Source organism: Telopea speciosissima, chromosome 10, assembly GCF_018873765.1.
Source record: "Telopea speciosissima isolate NSW1024214 ecotype Mountain lineage chromosome 10, Tspe_v1, whole genome shotgun sequence".
In the NCBI taxonomy this organism is placed as follows: domain Eukaryota; kingdom Viridiplantae; phylum Streptophyta; class Magnoliopsida; order Proteales; family Proteaceae; genus Telopea; species Telopea speciosissima.
Genome location: NC_057925.1, coordinates 7,975,043 through 7,994,101, shown reverse-complemented (window position 1 = coordinate 7,994,101; position 19,059 = coordinate 7,975,043). Strand labels below are relative to the sequence as shown.

At 41.5% G+C, this 19,059-nt stretch overlaps 1 protein-coding gene across 1 annotated transcript in view; it reads left to right on the top strand.

Moving 5' to 3' along the window:
- The window catches only part of LOC122642097 (insulin-degrading enzyme-like 1, peroxisomal), a 123,072-nt gene that overhangs the window by 62,185 nt on the left and 41,828 nt on the right, over nt 1-19,059 (top strand). Inside the window, exons 15-18 of the mRNA XM_043835513.1 lie at nt 3,774-3,876; nt 4,091-4,186; nt 4,320-4,509; nt 7,477-7,538. Coding sequence (XP_043691448.1) covers nt 3,774-3,876; nt 4,091-4,186; nt 4,320-4,509; nt 7,477-7,538 — 451 coding nt within the window. The remainder of the gene's footprint in view (nt 1-3,773; nt 3,877-4,090; nt 4,187-4,319; nt 4,510-7,476; nt 7,539-19,059) is intronic.

Below are 19,059 nucleotides of genomic sequence, written 5' to 3'. Positions count from 1 at the left end.
GTACGAACAAAAACCTCAAAGGAACTGTGGGCTTATCTTGGGTAGGAGCCGTGGGCTCCCCCAGAACCCAAATCTCTTTTTGCTCCCTCTGAATCGGAATAGTGTCTTCTTCTTCCATATCTGAAATTGGAGCAATCAGAAGCACATCTTCCCGTGAAGAAGACTCCCCCTAAAGAGGTGTGGCAATGGGAAAAAATGCTTTATTCTCATGGAACACCACGTCCATAGAGACAAACACGCGGTGAGAGGGTGTATGATAGCATTTATACCCTTTTTGAGTCGCCGAGTAACCAAGGAAAATGCAGCGGATGCCACGAGGATCAAACTTACCATGTTGGTGATGATTACGAGCAAAGCACACACAACTAAATACCTTTGGAGGCACAATAAAATTAAGGAACCCATAAGCAGCTCCAAGCGGCAGCGGGAGTTCAGAACTCGAGAAGGCATCCGATTAATGAGGTATGCAGCCGTCAGGACAGCCTTGCTCCAATAAAGGTCAGGGACGTTCATTTGAAACATCAATGAATGCACAACCTCCTAATAAATGTTGATTCTTGCGTTCGCACACACCATTTTGGGCAGGGGTGTCCACACAGTTTGTTTGAGGAATGATGCCATTGTCACTCAAATAATTTGGAAAAGACCAATCAACATATTCACGCCCCTTTGCCTCCTCCATCTGGTCCCGTGTCCTGCGCCATTGTTGGCCTGGTCGGCACACTCCTCTTCCCCTCAGCCGGGAATGGATTTGGATTGACATGACTTTCGGAGGGAAATTGATTTGTGACTCGGTTGGCAAGATTGCCTTTTGTGCCACCATCTCCCACATTTGGATGGAACGTAACCTTAGAAGATGGACATCCAACTCCCGCTCTTTCGACACGATTTGGAAGGCCATCTTTTTTGATGTTTCATCTAAAGTTAGTTCCCTCCCCCTTTGTGATGTGAAGGATTCCCCAAGGAACAGGCTCATTGTTGTCTCCTGGGGCCTCCCTACATCTATTTTGCGCCCTAACTAGTCCCTAGTTAGGCTTTGTTGCCCTTGGGCTTGTATATTCCCTCTTTTTTCTTCGTATTTAAATTTTTATTCATCCAAAAAAAAAAAGCATATTCACGCCCATTATCTGTCCGAAAAATTTTAATCTTGGTATCAAACTGGGTCTTAACCATTTGGTGAAAGAGTTGAAAGTAACGGAAGACTTTACTTCTTTGGCGCAACAGGTAGATCCAAGTAACTCGCGTGTGGCAATCAATAAACGTAACAAACCATCGGTATCCAATAACAGAAACACACTAGGCAGGCCCCTATACATCAGAATGAATTAAATGAAAAGTTTCCAAACTAATATTATCAGGAGAATAGACGGAACGGGTTTGCTTTGCTAAAATGCAAGCATCACAAAAAGTGGTTCGGGTTACATTTACCACATAAATCAGGAAAAATCTTGGCCAAAATCCCAAGAGGGGGATAACCCAAATGATGATGCCATTTATATAAATCGGCCAGGGCAACTTCAGAAGAACCAGGAGGAGCTTGTGTTGTCAATGCTGAGGAAGAGGAGTCTGTAGAATCCAGCAATATAAACCCTTGACCACTTTACCACTGCCAATCGTTTTCTCTGACACCAAGTCTTGTAAAACACAATGGGACAGGAAAAATGTTACTTTGCAATTCAAATCCCTAGTAAAACTACTAATAGAAAGGAGATTAGTAGCAAAATTGAGCACATGTAAAACAGAAGATAAAAAGAGTAAAGGTGCGCATTTGACAGAACCCTTCTTAGAAAAGGAGGAGAGGAAACCATCAACAACCCTAACTTTACACTTACCTGATCTAGGGAAATAGTCAAAAAAGGAATGAGATGAACCAATCATATGGTCGGTGGCCCCGGAGTCAATAATCTAAGGATTGGACGCAGAGTAGGCACAGTGACCACGAGCAAGCAAAATGGGAATCAAAGAGGTTGGCATTGCAGTGGCAACATATGCTGATGGAGAAGAGCTGGGCAATGCAAGAAGATGACGGAGCTGAGTCATCAAATCCTTTGGAGAGAGAGGTGCTCCAATGGGTGCAACTTCAGTGGATTCGGTTTGGTGTGCTTGAAACGAACTGGTCCCGCGACCACGACCTTTGCCATTTGTAGGTCTACTATGGAGCTTCCAGCAAAAGCCTTTTGTGTGTCGTTCCTTTGCGCATGACTCACATTTAATAGGGCCCTTCTCTGAATTAATGCGATCACTGGGACGTTGAGTCTCTCCATGGGAAGAGGCTCCAGACCCTGAAAAAAGTGCAGATCGGCCTGGGGCAGCAGGTTGTAACATCGCTGTCTTTTGATTGAACCATAGCATACGCCTGCTCCATAGTGGGAAAAGGATCACGACTCGGGACATGTGCCTGAATCTGATCAAACTCAATATTAAGACCTACCAAGAACACATACACACGAAACTTGACTTTCCTTTTGATGAACTTCAAGGCATCAATAGTGCAAGAAGCAGAGAAATCCTCATAAATTACCAGATAGTTGTCCAAATTCCATTTGTTCTGAGTTGGACCAGCTTCTTCAGGCTTCGTAGTATCCCCAGCATGAGAGCCAGAAAATCCACGGGACGCTGTAGAAAGGAAGAAGGAGCGAGACCACATCAAATCCAATTTAATGGAACAAATAGGGAACGTAGGAAAGCCGTGATCTCTAGAAGCTGGCAGAGAAAGGGAGAGAGACCGAGAGGGGAAAGAGAAAGGCGGAACCGAGAGAGGACGGCGGCATTGGAAAGGGAAGGTGGCGGTGGCGGCGCTAAGAGATAGAGAGGACTACGGTTTTTTACATTAGGGTTCGGATCCCCATGATGATCTTAGCTCTAATACCGTGAAGAATTAGAGAATAATGGCTTGTGACATTATGTCCACAACCTACTTTATTTATAATAGACTAGAGAATGTTCTAGAATAGGCACAAGTACAAGAATACTCCTAAGGGATAAAATAAGACAAAAATACCCTTTTACCCCAAATTACAACAATATCATATGCTTTGTTTATTATGATTAACATAATTATATCATATTGCATTGATATGGATTCTCTGTTATATATAAGCATAATTATATCAAATTATCCTATGCTTTTTCATTTATTATGATTAACATAATTATATCATATTGCATTGATATGGATTCTCTGTTATATATAAGCATAATTATATCAAATTATCCTATGCTTTTTCATTTATTATTATTAACATAATTATATCATATTGCATTGATATGGATTCTCTGTTGCATATAAGCATAATTATATTAAATTATCATTGCTATATTTACATATTCATATATGCCTAGGGCGTCTAGCCAATGCTTAGGCACCCAACCAATGCCTTGGGTAGCCTAGTCACTGTGACAACTATGACCCAGATTGGATCATTGGACATGGAAATTTGTCCTTGCTTGAAATCCAGGCCAATACCTAGGGCGTCTACACAGTGCTAAGGCACCCCTCCAATGCCTTGGGTAGCCTAGTCACCGTGACAACTATGACCGAGATTGGATCATTGGACATGGAAATTTGTCCTTGTTTGAAATCCAGGCTTGGACTGCATCTAGCTTGAAAAACTATGCTATGTTAAACATGCCACTGACATATGGCATATTGTCCAAAATTTTTCCATCTATGTTTAAAGCTTAATGCAAACTGTGTGTGTGAGAAACTTCATGGTTCTGAATACTTCTTGACTTAATTTTTTAGTGCTAAATACAAGCCCTTTTTTTAACAGAATATTTTGGGAATCAAAGAAGTTTGAAGGACATACTGACTTGGTTGAGCCATGGTATGGAACTGCATATTCTGTTGAGAAAATTACAGATTCCATGTTACAGGTGCGTCGCTGGATGTTAAATGCTTATGATTCTACTTTAGTTAGGGTTCAATTAAGCATTGTTCCAGCATGTTAGATGTTTACTGCTAGTTACCCAATAAAACGAAAATATGTACACAACTTTGTTGTACAGCCGTAATATGAATCCTCAGGTTTCTACCTAGAGTCTTAAATTTGAATTCTGGTTTGATCTTGTCTGATGATGATCTTTTCAGAAATGGATAGAGACAGCTCCTAATGAAAATCTACATCTACCAGTACCAAACATTTTTATTCCCACTGACTTGTCAATTAAAGAAATGCAAGAGAAGGTATTATTAAAATGACCACGTACATTCTGTTTATAGATTCTTATCTTTTTCCAAAAAACCTGTGTCTAAATTCATCTGATTTCGTTGGATTTCAGTCAGGGTAACTATCTTTTTTTTTTTTTGGTGAAATCAGGGTAACTATCCACTTCTGTTAAGGAAGTCATCATTTTCAAGGTTATGGTATAAGCCTGATAAATTGTTCTTCACCCCCAAGGCATATGTTAAGATAGATTTTAACTGTCCTTATGCAAGCCACTCACCAGAAGCAGGAGTTCTTACTGATATTTTCACGCGGTTGTTAATGGATTACTTGAATGAATATGGTAAGCTGTTTGGAGCAAAATTGGATCTTGGTCTATTTGAGATTGTTCCTTTTAATCATAATCAACGATGTTTTCTCATCTCTTGTTTCTTTTCATTGAAGAACTTAATGGATCAAAATCATCCTTGGCTGCTACGAAACATATCGGCCTTGGGTTGCAGAAGGAACGTTCTGTTCTGAGAGGCCCGAGTTGGACATCCAATTGTTTAAATTTGAATTATTCTCCTTATGAATAATTTTAACTAAGTTGGAAATTCTTGGGAAATGATAAAATAAGCTTCAATAAACTTGCAGGGACTGATTATTTGACAACCCCCATTTTGGATAATGAATGTGAGAATGCTAAGGAACTTGAAAAGTAAAACTTGTACATAAATCATGGCTGGCTGCGGTAGTCATAAATATATATATGAAAGCATGTTCTAGGACATATATATATATATATACACACATTAAATTTTTTCCATTAAGAAAAATTAAAAAATAATATTGTAACAGAATGCACTTCTAGAAACCAGAACTGAGAAAGGAAGAGAAGTGGAAGAAGAGAGGAGCGCTGTCAAGACTGATCGAACCTGACCGTCTCCCTCACCCAGCCTTTATTTATATAAAAAGATTACAGCCAAAGGGGGATTCCTAATCATATTAGGAATCCTAGTTACAATAGGAAAATAGAAACTAGTCCTATTAGCAATCCTAGTTACAATAGGAAAATAGAAACTAAACAGAAATTAGAAACTACAAGAAGGTAATCCTAATTATAACACACAAATAAAAATGACACATAGGAGGGAATCTCGATCAGAATAATGGAATATTCTAATCGAGATTGCCCTTCTTGCTGTGTGTTCGATATACTTCAACAGTCCCCCTCAAGCTGAAGCGTTCAAATCACCTAGACCCAGCTTGGAACAACTCCGACGAAAGGCAGGTCCAAACAGCAGTTTAGTAAACATATCATCAAGTTGATTGGTAGTGGAAACAAACGGAATAGAAATCAACTTCTTCATTACAGCATCCCGAACAAAGTGACAATCAACCTCAATGTGCCTAGTCCTCTCATGAAACACTAGATTGCTTGCAAAATAAACAACGGCTTGATTATCACAAAACATCTTCATAGGTTGAGTGATAGGAAATCTCAACTCCTGGAGCAATGACTTTACCCACATCAACTCAACAGTAGTATGTACCATTGTCCGATATTCAGCCTCAGCGCTTGATCGAGCAATAGTAGTTTTTTTATTTTTTTTTATGAATGAAAATTTAAATTACAAAGAAAAAAGAGAGAAATATATAAGCCCAAGGGCAAAAAGAACAAAAGCAAAAAAGCCTAGTGCGGGTTAGGCTGCAAAAGGGAAATAGGCAAACCCCAAGATACAACAATAAGCCTGTTCCTTGGGGAATCCTTAACAGGAGCTAGGGGAGGGAATCAAGTTTGGTGGAAACTTCGAAAAAGATGGCATTCCAAATCTTATCCAAGGAGCGAGAGTTAAAGTCCATCTTCTAAGATTGCGTACCATTCAAATGTGAGAGATAGAAGCACAAAAAGCGAGCTTGCCGACAGACTAGTCTTCCTTCCAAACGTCATGTCGATCCAAATCCGTTCGCGATGAAAGAGGAGGGGACTTCTTCTAATTGGCCAGCAGGTACTTAGGGCTCTTTTCAGATGGATGAGGCAAAGGGACAAGAGAAGAATAGGTGGTCTGTGTCTTTAAGGCCATTCCAGTAAAGGGAGCAAAGGGGAGAGACCTGGATGTGGCAGCGGGTAAGGAATTCCCGAGTCGGAAGGCAGTTGGAGAGAGCTCGCGAAGAGGTGAAGCTGTGATGGGGAATGTGACCTTTAAACCAGACAATTTTGGACCAAGGGGTGAGGGCCCCTCAGTCTAACCATATCCCAAGCTGAATGAGAGCTGAAAATGCCTAAAGAGGAAGGGGGCCAAAGGATCGAGTCTCCTAAGCCATAGTGTCCTGGGGGGATGGGGGGAAGGGAGTTCCAGAGGACCTCTAAAGGGGGAGAGGATTTGGGGGGGGTGGGGGAACTAGGCACCTCTGGAAATGATGGATGCAACCATGGACATTCTATCTTTTCCAGAGGAATAGATCTCTCGAGAGCTCACAACCAAGGAGAGGACGCCTGAGGGATGCCATTTGTCGAGCCAAAGGGAGGTGGTACGGCCGTCGTCGATTTTGCAAGAGATGGCTTCCATGGCTATGTGCTTGATTTGCAAAATCCTGTGCCACACCTAAGAAGCATCGGAAGAGAGGCTGACCAACCAAATGGAGCCTCTGCGAAGAGGACCAGCATAAACCCAAGATGTCCAAATGCTCTCTTTTTTGGTGAGGATCTTCCAAATAAGCTTTGAAGAGCTAGCAAGGTTGACATCTTTAATTCTTCTAAGACCAAGACCTCCTCCTGATTTTGGGAGACATAAGGAAGACCAGCTCTTGGGGTGGAGCAATCTGCCCGATTCCACCCCTTTCCAAAGAGAAGTACACATAATAGATTCTGCTGTCTTGATGATTGCCTTAGGGAGACCAAAAACTCCACACCAATAAATGTAGCATGATTGTAGCACTGATCTGATGAGCTCCAACCGACCTGCATAGGAGAGGAGTCTGGCTTTCTAAAGCTGCTGTCTTTTACAAAGGAGATAAAAGGATGGGGGAGCAGTGGGGGGCCTCGTAACATTTGTATTTTATTTTCAGTTTGTGTCAGAACCTATTGAAACAAAGACATTTTATTTAGTTCAGATGAAATGTTTTGGAACTTAAAAAACCAAAAATTCGAACCAGGTTATCTGGAAAAGAGTGTAATATCTTGTCTGTCACATAATTAATGTTTACTTGTACTTTTCATTAGATTTTTTTCATGTGGTTATTCTCTGTGAGCATGTTGTTCCACTTTTCATTATCTTTTCATTACAGTTCTTGAACTGAAGAACTTCATTTATTTGATATCTTTCAGCTTATGATGCTCAAGTTGCCAGTCTTTATTATGGTATAACCCACACAGATACCGGGTTTCAGGTTATTCATTATTCCTCTTTATGTTGACTTTCACGTTCATGTGAATATTTTCTGTTTTTTAGAGGTAAAAGGTTAATTCATTCTGGCTAACCCTTTCTTTTTCTAGATCTCTTCGGATGAGATTTGAGGCATCATGTGAATTAAAATTCTGAGGGAGTGATTATTTTCTTGATGATCTCTTTGATGTTTTTGCTTCTAGGAGACTTCTGATAAGATGGATCCTACTTCTGTTGATTATATAATGCTAATGTCTATCTGTACAAGGCAAATGTTTGTGTCATAGAAAGAGATGTTGCTTTTGTTTCTGTTACTAAGTCAGAAAAAAATAAAATTTAAGAGTAAACAGTGAACAGATCCAAGATCAGGGGATCCGCAAGGGAGGCGGAGAGAGAAAAAAGAGGGAAAGAGAAGAAACTAGTTGATAGGGTGAAAGGAATACTCTACTCGACCTCTCAGCCATGTAGTTATAAGATAATGAAAATATTATAAGTACAAGTAAACCCCTGGTTAATTACACGAAAGCCCTTGACTATAACTCTAGTTACAAGTATGTTCCTGCGAAACAGCGGAAGTACATTGTACTGTATTTCTTAACACTCTCCCTCAAGTTGGACGTTGATATCACCCATGCCCAGCTTAGAACAATTTTAGAGAAAAAAAATCTTAAACACAAAATATGTCACCAAATTGATTCACAGAGCTGATAAAGAGTCGATATAACGTTTTGCATCACAGCATCTCTCACAAAGTGAGAGTCAACCTCTGTGTGTTTTGTCCTCTGAAAAACTGGATTACAATAAATTGCCACCTGATTGTCACAAAACATCTCCATAGGCCTATTAATACGAAATCCTTGTTCTTAATTGTATGAATATCAAGTATCATTGCTGCTGGAAAAAAGCCTTGGCCTCTCTTTGGCACCGTAGTAGGAGACCCCTCCCATTCGCGAAGGAGTGGCTTTGGTTGAGTAGGGTGTTTTTGGGTAGTACAATCTGTGATACCACTGGCAAGCTTGTGTTTGGGGCTGCTATTTCTCACATTTGGATGGAGCGGAAACTCCGAAGATGGAACCCCAATTCTCGCTCTATTGACATGATTTGGAAAGCCATCTACTTTGATGTTAGCTCTAAACTCCATATGCTCCCCTTAAACCACTTGTTGATACCTCAAGGAACAGGCATATTGTTGTATCTTGGGGTTTTGATGTTTCTCTTCTTCGCTCTGATGGCCCAGCTTCTTAGGGCTTGTCTTTTTGTATAGCTTCCGCCGCTCCTTTCCTTGTGTATTCTCCCTCCCTCTCTCTTCTCCCCTTTTGGGATTTTGGTAATGAATTTCTATTCACAAAAAAAAAAAAAAAAACCACTAAGTTTTATACAAGAAACTTCAGCGGAGAAATTGATCCAGAATACTTCTTTGATTTTGAGTTCTGAATAAGAAAAAGAAGAAAGGAGGAGGATTGCTGATCAATATTGATCTAAATACCATGTTATTAAATCGGAGACAATATTTAAATTTTAACAGTAACAGTGAACAGATACGAGGAAAGGGGATCTGCAGGAGAGGAGAAGAAAGAAGAAAGAAGAAAGAAAGAAAGGGGGAAAAAAAGAAGGAAAAAGAAGAAACAGATCGATAGGGTGAAAGGAATACTCTCCTCGACCTCTAAGCCATGTATTTATAAGATACGGAAAATACTATAATTACAAGCAAAACCTGGCTAATTACACATAAGCCCCTGGCTACAACTCTAATTACAGGCATGCCCCTGTGACAGTACATTGTACTGTATTTCTTAATAGTATCTTTGGCCCCTGCCCATGTACTCGAACAAATCAATAATAAGATCCTGATACACCAATATCAATGTGCGGCTACAGTGTAATGGTCCCAAAACACGATCTAGATCTAACCAGTCCTTGTTTTAATAAATCATTAGCCAAAATTGAAGGTCCAAGGGACCACTGAAAAGAAATAAGCAATGAAGCTTAAATAGATTTGATCCTTCTAATAATGTGAGAACATCATTTGGGCCCTTTGAACAGTGCTCATAAAGCCAGCAACTTAAGCTGAATTACCCTTCAGGATGCTCCTCTTTTTCCTCTTGAACCTGAGAAGCAAGCTCAAACATCATATAATGACCTTATGGGGTTAAACTCACTAAAGTAGTTACACCCCACCCACAAGCCGAATCGTAGGGTAAGATTCCAGCAAAAAAAGGGTATGATGGCTATAGACTCAAGGCTTGGATATGGCCCAAATTCTGGCCAGGTGTAGGTCAATGGCAGAAAAACAATACCTCCAAATAAGGTGGAGATCCAATGTTGGAATCAGTAGTTACAATAGAAGGAATAAAAATAGGAACTGTAGAATTCCGTGAATACTGGCTTGAGTCAGAGTGACTACAGCCATCTTTATTTATAATAAAGAGAAGAACATTCTGGAATGAGTACAAGGACAGAAATACCCTTATGACTATTCTACCCCTGAACCCATATTACAACACTCCCCCTCAAGTTGGTGCATACATATCAAACATGCCCAACTTGCTAACAATAGGAAAAAATAACTTATTGCTGATTCCTTTGGTAAGGATATCAGCCAGCTGTTCACTAGACTGGATAAACGGAATACAAACTGTTCCCTGTTCCATTTTCTCTTTGATGAAGTGCCGGTCAATCTCAACATGTTTGGTACGATCATGTTGGACTGGGTTGTGAGCAATGCTGATTGCTGACTTGCTGTCACAACAGAGCCGCATTGGAAGATCAGCATTCATCCCCAAGTCTTGAAGAAGCCCCTTGGGCCAGAGAAGTTCACAAATGCCCTGTGCCATAGCTCGAAATTCAGCTTCAACACTAGATCAAGCTACAACAGCTTGTTTTTTGCTTCTCCAAGTAGTTAGGTTCCCTCCAACAAATGTGCAATATCCGGATGTGGACTTCCTATCACCAGGACTAAGTGTGTCAAAACAAACCCGAAACCGTTTACCGAAACCGAACCGAACCGTTTAAACTGGAACCGGTAGACCGTTTAACTGGTTATGGTTTCAGAAATGCCACCGTTTAATCCAATTATAACCGTTTAAATCAAACATCAAAAGATTCAAAACCTAGCAATAGCAACTACTAACTAACCACTAAATCACTAACTCACTAAGTCACGTTTCTTTAATAAATGATTTCCTTTTTTCAAAAAAAAAAACTAATAACTTCATAATTAATAACTAATTACTAATAACTATTTAGTATTATTAAATAAAAGGTAAACCATTTTCTACCCAAAAAGAAAAAAGAAAAAAGAAAAAATGGGTAAACAGTGATTGAAGGTACAACATTTTCATGGGATCCATCGTCCATTGAAGGTATTTACTAATTAAAAGAGATGCACTATAGGCTACAACCCATTTTCTATTAAAAAATGCAGGAGGTTTGGTTTGAAAACTATTAAACTATTTAGTAAATCAGGGATGTTATTCATAATCGGCTAACCCAAACCGTGTAGAACCATTTAACCGAAAATCGTGTAAAACCCTGTATAACCATTTAACCGAAACCGTTTACTAAATGGTTACTGTTTTGGATATGCAACCGTTTAGTTAAACGGTCTGGTTACGGTTTCTACCCACAAGCAGTCAAAACCAAACTGAACCGAACCATTTAACCGAAATTGGACCGTTTAACACCCTTAACCAGGATTGCCAGTCCAATCTGCATTAGTGTATGCTTCTATCCGGAGATGGTTATGTGAAGAATACAAGACTCCCTTTCCAGGAGAGGACTTGAGGTAACGGAGTATTCTGTATGCTGCTTTCAAATGAGAAGAGTGAGGATCATGCATGTATTGACTAACAACACTCACAGCAAATGTGATGTCTGGTCGAGTATGTGAGAGGTATATCAATCGGCCAACTAATCTCTGCTAGCTACTCCTGTCCACTGGGTCACCATCCTTGCTCTTCAAATGTGTGTTGGGCTCAAGAGGGGTGTCTGCTGGTTTACACCCAAGCATCCCTGTTTCACTCAATAGATCCAGGGTATATTTTCTTTGGGAAAGAGATATGCCCTTAGCTAAATAGGCAACCTCAATCCCTAGAAAATATCTTAATCTTCTCAAATCTTTGACTTCAAATTCAGTGCCCAAATATGGCTTCAGCTTCTGGATTCATTTGCATCACTACCCGTGATCACTATGTCATCAACATAGACAATCAAAATGATCACTTGCTGTCCCATCCTTTTAACAAACAATTGCATTGTTCTGCTTATACCCATAAGCAACCATAGCCTTATGGAATCGGCCAAACCAAGCCCTTGGTGACTGCTTTAGACCGTAAAGAGCCTTCTTTAACTTACACACCTTTCCCTGAGTCTCTGAAGAGGTAAAGCCAGAAGGTATCTCCATGTAAACATCTTCTTCCAAATTTCCATGTAGGAATGCATTCTTCACATCAAGTTGTTGGAGTTCCCATCCTCGATTCACAACAGAAGAGATGATAACCCGCACAATATTCATCTTTGCTACAGGAGCAAAGGTCTCTTGATAGTCAATTTCTTAGGTTTGGGTAAACCCTCTTTGGCTACGAGTCTTGCTTTGTATCTTTCCACTGAGCCATCAGCCTTGTGCTTCACAACAAAGACCCATTTACAACCAATCGGTTTCTTTCCTAGTGGAGGACTTGCCAAATCTCAAGTCTGATTCTTCTCAAAGGCAAGCATTTCTTCATTCATCACATCCTTCCATTTCTGTTTGGCTATTGCTTCCTGCCAATTGTTAGGGATGGAAACAGAGGATAAAGAAGATACGAAATCATAAAAATCAGGAGTTAGAGAATTGTATGACACAAAGTTGGAAATATGATGTTGTGTACAACTCATTTTTGGTTTCCGAATAGCAATAGGTAAATCAAGACTGGGATCAAGAGGTGGCTTACCAGAAACAAGACTAGGAGCAAGACTTGGAGCAGGAACAGATGCCGATTGTGTAGGGTTGGTGGTGGTGGTCTCTTTGTACCGAGGGCCATCCAAAGGGAAATCAGTTCCCCGAGTGTAAGTCTACACATTAGTCTTCACATTATTTTCCCCTTGCACCTGTTGCTGTTGCTCAATCTGTCCTACTTCTTGTTCCTGACTTGTAACTCTCATCTTCTAGTTCAACAGAGACATCCTCTATAGTAGGTATCTCAATGTCCAGAGGAGCAATCAGCGGGACCTCTTCACCACTTTGAATCTCCCCCTACAGAGGTACCGACTGTTTAAAGTAAGCCTCAGACTCCCGGAAGACGACATCCATAGTGACAAACACCTTTCGCGTAGGAGGATGATAGCATTTATACTATTTCTGGGTAGTTGAGTAACCCAGAAAAACACACCGCAGTCCTTTGGGATCAAACTTGCTGTGTACATGGTGATTCCTGGCAAACACGACACAACCAAAGACCTTTGGAGGCACAACAAAAGTGGATTTTTCAACCAATATGTCTAAGGGACAGCGGCCACCTAAGATTCGAGAGGGAAGCCGATTGATAAGATAGATGGCTGTAAGGACCACATCACCCCAAAAGCATGGAGGAACAACCATAGTAAACATAAGAGTAACCTTCAAGAGATGTCTGTTCTTGCGTTCAACCACTCCATTCCGAGCAGGAGTGTCAACACAAGAAGTCTGGTGTATGATTCCATGGCTGTCCAAATAGGAGCGAAAAGTACCATTATACTCTTTTCCATTATTTGAGCGGAGAATCTTCACCTTGGCATCGAACTGGGTCTGGTCCATTTTATGGAATAGAGTGGAACAAGTGAAGACGTCACTTTTACTATGCATCAAATACACCCAAGTTGTTCGACTAAAACAGTCAATGAAAGTGACAAACCATCTAAATCCAGAAGTAGAAACGCATCGGGCAGGGTCCCACACATCAGAATGTATCAAACCAAAAGGCACATTGCTTCTATTATCAGAAATAGGAAAAATACTTCTAGTTTGCTTGGCCAAAGTGCAATCATCACAAGAAAAAATTATGTTTATTACACTGTTTCAATAGATTAGGAAATAAAGCAGATAAAACTCTTATAGGAGGATGGCCCAAACGACAATGCCAATTATTCAACTCAAATAGTGCATAATCAAAATCAAAAGATGCCGGCTGAGATGTCATAGCTGCCCGGGAACTGTCAAGCATGTACAGACCACCAACCACTTTACCACATGCAATCGTACTATCTGTTGCCAAGTCCTGAAACAAACATTAGGTTGGAAAAAAGGTTACTTTGCAGTTTAAATCCTTAGTTAGGCTACTAATGGAAAGCAAATTAGTAGTAAACTTTGGAACATGTAAGACAGAGGAAAGGCTAAGAGAGGAAATGCACTGGACCATAGTTGTCATGGCGTCGCCATGGCACCGCCATGGCGTCTGGCGCCGGAGAAGGTTGCATGGCGACCTACGCTAAGGCATCCCTCTTTGATTTCTTCTTCCTATCTCTCTTTCCCTCTTCGATATCTTCTTCCTGTCTTCGATTTCTTCTTCCCTCTTCGATTTCTTCTTTCCCTCTTCGATTTCTTTCGATTTCTTCTTTCCCTCTTCGATTTCTTCTTCTATTTCTTCTTCCCCTCTTCGATTTCTTCTTTCCCTCTTCGATTTCTGATTTTTTTTCTTAAAACGTGAGAAACAATAGAGAAAAAATAAAACATGGCTTGAGTATACATCTATTAAAATATTAAAAATAGAGAAAATAAAAATAAAACATGGTCGACATGCTGCAGCACGCCATGGCGGCGACATGTCGATATATCGACGTGACACCCCTCCACGACTTGGATCGCTGAGCCGGACAACTATGCGGGACAAATCCCTTCCCGAGATAGGAGAAAGAGACCTATCAGCAACACGAACCTTGTTATGACCAGAAAGAGGAAAATATTTAGAAAAATAGATGAAGAACCTGTCATATGGTCGGGTGGCCCCGAGTCTATTACCCAAGAATCGGGCATGACCGAGGTGCAGTTCCCACCAAATGAAATACCTGTGGAAGAAGATGAACTTTGATTGGTAGGCCAAGGCAGCCATGGAAGGAGATACTGATGCCGAAGATGTGTCCAATTGATTCACCATATCCCGAAGATTTTGCAATTCAACCACAACTTGGGAAAGAGATTGATCAGGCTGTTCGTCAGAAGTTGCCTGATGAGCACGGGTGTTACTAGGCCGGTTGGAACCACCCTTCCCACGCCCACGAGTCATTGCAGGGTGACCAAGAAGCTTCCAACAGTGGTCTTTGGTATGCCACTCCTTCCCACAGTGATCACATTTAATGGCAGGGCGATCACCAGATGTCCGATCAGTACTAGCAGACCGGGTAGAATTTCCTCAGGAAGCCTGTGAACCAGAGATAAGAGCCGATCGTTCCTAAGTAACAGGATGAACCATGGTTGTTTGCTTATTGTCCTCAGTTGAGAGAATCGCATAGGCCTGCTCCAAAGATGAAAGTGGGTCGCGATTTAAAATATTGGCACGGATCTGATCAAACTCAATATTGAGGCCAGCCAAAAAATCAAACACACGTAAGTCATCCTCCCACTTACGGAAGGTCGTGGCATCAACATCGCAGGTGGTGGTGAATGTGCCCAGAAAGTCCAACTGCTGTCATATAGTACACATGGTATTGTAATACTGAGACAAAGACAACTCCAACTTGGTAGAGTGAATTTTCTGACGAAACTCATAACATTGGGCAGCATTCCCAACCTAAGAATAGGTCTCCTTGGCTATTTTCCAAATCTTCGCAGCCGAATCAAGGAGATAGCACCCGACAATATCTTGGTCCATGGAATTAACCAGATATGACAGAACCAAGAAATTGAAGTTCATCCATCGATCCTATGCACAACCAGTCTCTTCAGGGCAGACCTGAGTGCCCGTGATGTAGCTAGAGAGACCACGGGAACCAATCGCAAATAAGCAAGAGCGAGACCATAACAAATAATTACTGTCATTCAACTTGATGGGATTCATCGGAAACGGAATGAAGTCACGTTGCGACGAACCATCAGAACCAAATGAGGCAGAAGTGATCTCAGAGTTGTCAGGCATGATGATTGATGAAAAAACAGAAATAAATCCCCCAAAAAATTTAGAATATAAGGAGGGAAGGTGAAAAACCCTCGGTGGGAGTCAACTCACCACCAAGGGTGGGTAATAAATCTCGGCAAGGAGGGAAAAAAGCCTCTTACGAGAGGAAAAAGAGAGTGCGGGAGGCCTGCGGGCTTGTGGGGTTAGCGGAAGGTGTTGGAGAGGCTGGCGGTGGTGGTGGAGGGGCTGTTGAGGCCTGGCGGAGGGTGGTGGAGGATGGTGGAGGGGCTGGCGGAGGTGGCGGTAGGTGGTGGAGGGCCTGGTGGAAGGTGGAAGAGGGCTTGCTGCTTGCGGTGGTGGCTGGCCTTTGGGCAGAATCACGATGGAAAAGAGAGAGAGAGAGAGAGAGAAATGAAAAAAAGGAAAAAAACTCAATTCCCATATCCCCGGAATATTTTTGGCTCTGATGCCATGTAGAATTCCGTGAATACTGGCTTGAGTCAGAGTAACTACAACCATCTTTATTTATAATAAAGAGAAGAACATTCTGGAATGAGTACAAGGACAGACATACCCGTATGACTTTCTACTCCTGAACCCATATTACAACAGGAACATAGGGAAATAAGAGTTAGTAACTAACAGGTTCTCACAAACTACAGGGCAGATCACCTTAAAAGTTGGATCAGTTGTAGGGACTAGGCAATGGAGCCAACTCTCCAAGTATCATGGTCAATTGATGGCTGGATTGAGAGATGAGTAAAATTTGAAATCAGAAAGTAGAGCCTGAAATTAGAAACTCACAGAGATACAATGATCTGACCAGTGGATGAAAGTCAATTTCTGGTTGATCAAAGCACTCCAATGGTTGAAGAAGTCTCCCAAATAACTTAGTAATCTACTGGACAGATTGGGAGTTACAAGGAGTAATAGTTGAACCAGGAAAACTTCAGAATATAGTAATTCCAGGTCTTGTACTGGTAAGGGCAAGTTGGGTTACAAATTCAGTCAAACTTCTTGTGTATACCAGCAATGAGGTGTCTCAGTAGGGCATCAACAGCAGAAGCAATCACTCGAACAAGGTGGGGTATAGTTGCAGAAAATCAAAGAGCAAAATAGAAAGTGTCTAACACATGTAGTAGGGATGCCTTGTACAATAAGGAAATTAGAAAATAGTAACTAATAGATTGTACCACATATATGGTGAGATAGGTTTTCTATTTACAGCAGCAACCTTAGAAATAGAAAGTTACTAATCTAAAGATACTAAAAATAAAATTAGAAACAATATCCCCACGCAAGGACTAGATATCTTGTAATAATGAGCCCCAAACCCTGGCCCACAAAACCCAGTAACAGAGGCTGGCTCGATATGGCTAGGCTGGCTGGCCTGCTGGCCATCTTCTCTTCCTCCTCTTTCGATCTACATCACCTTCCCTTGGACCAGAATATAATCCTGTGACCAGCTGTCCTGAGAGATTCTCTCACCACTGAGGGCCCATTGCTGAGACAGGAACCATCAAAATTGAGTGTTTTAATATCCAGACAAGTACAGGGAGAAACATGAACAACTGTGGCCTTGTCAGATAAGAATCAGCAGTCATATGCCATTCCCTATTGATAACATCAGCACGGATCCTTCTGAAGAGATCAGAATTGGATGTCCACTAGATTTCTTTGATACTCTTCTATGTTTATCTAACTTTTTTTTTGGGTGAATAAAAAATTTCATTACTAAAGGAGGAAAGAATTACAGAGAGCCCCAAAGGGGAAAAGAAGGAGAGAAAATAAAAAACAGCCAGCCAAAGCAAAGGCTAAGGGGCTGAAGCAACAAAGGAGAAATTAGAGAGACCCCGGGAATCAACAATGAGCCTGTTCCTTGGGGAGTCGGAACAAAAGGAGGGGGGAGCAAGCGATAACTTTGCTTTAATTTCAAAAGAAATAAAATCCCAAATCATCCGGTAAGATTGAGAATTGGAGGTCCATATCCTGATATTGCACTCCATCCAAATAGTATTAAGGGCTGCACAAAAAGCCATCTTCCCAACTGAGTCACAAATAGAGGAACCAGCATATGTCATATCAATCTAGATCTACTCTCTAGAGAAAGGCAAAATTCTTCTTTGGGCAGGCCAGCATTTGTTCAGAATGCCCTTCCAAATGGCAGCTGACGTAGGGCAATCAAAGAATAGGTGATTCAGATCTTCAACATTATTCCAACAGAGGCAGCAAGCAGTAGGGACAGAGATCTGACGGCTGCGAAAGAAAGCCTGAGTTGGGAGGCAATTGGTGAAGACTCTCCAAGCTGTGAAGCAGTGTCGAGGAATGTGATGCTTGAACCAAAGAAGCTTCCGCCAAGGAACCATAGAGCCATTTGATCAAATGAGATTCCAAGCTGCTTTGGAGGAGAAGGAACTACAGTTGAAAGACGACCAAGCAACATAATCACCTCTAGACACAAGCCTTCTAGGAATGGAGGGGAGATCATTCCAAAGAAGGTTCAAAGATGAGGAGGAAGAGTGAGGAGGGGCCCAACCAGTGTGATCCATGATATCAGCAACCAAGGAGAGCCTATGGAGGCCAGAAACATAAATGGGTGACCAAGTGAAGCAAAATCCCCTTTGGATGCCAGTGGTCCAACCAAAGGTAGGAGGAGAGGCCATCACCAATCTGAGTACCAATAGCCTGAAGAACTAGGTGATGGCTAGCAAGAATTTTGCGCCAAACCCAAGAGGCGTCAGATAAGACTTGAGGCAATCCAAATAGAGTCATGCCGGTGAAGACCTGAATATATCCAATCAACCCAGGATGCTTTTCTTCTTAGAGGCATCTTACATCTTCCGATAGCATTTATGGTTTGCCTAATCAACTCTTTGATTCCCTTGAATCCCTTTTAGCCTCTTTCCTTCTTGGAAGGGCAATGGATCCTCTAGAATTCCTCCATCCCCCTTAGTTGGGCTTCAAGGTCTCCTAAGATTAGGAAGGTGGTTTGGGCATCGAGATAAGATCCTCTAGATGTGAACTCACCTGCCTACATAGGAGAGAAGCTTGCCTTTCCACAGTTGAAGTCTTTTCCGAATGAGGTCCAACATTAGGGTGCAATGGTGAGCAGAGAGCCTTGCAGGAATCAAAGGGAGACCCAAATACTTGACAGGCAGCTGCCCCTCAAGAAAACCAGACTTGTCAAGGAAGCCAATTTTGTCCAACTCTGAAATCCCAGCAAAGAAAAGCAAAGACTTAGAGGGATTGATGCGGAGGCCTGAAAGCTCATGGAAGTGCTGGAGACAGGACATAATAGCTTCAAGCGAGGCAATCGAAGCCTTTGAGAAGGTCATCAAGTCATCAGCAAAAGCCAAGTGAGTAAGCTTGATAACTTTACACTTGGGTAGAGGAGAGATGTGCAGCTGATCAGTACTAATTTGGATTTTTCTAGAGAGGACTTCCATTGCCAAAGTGAAC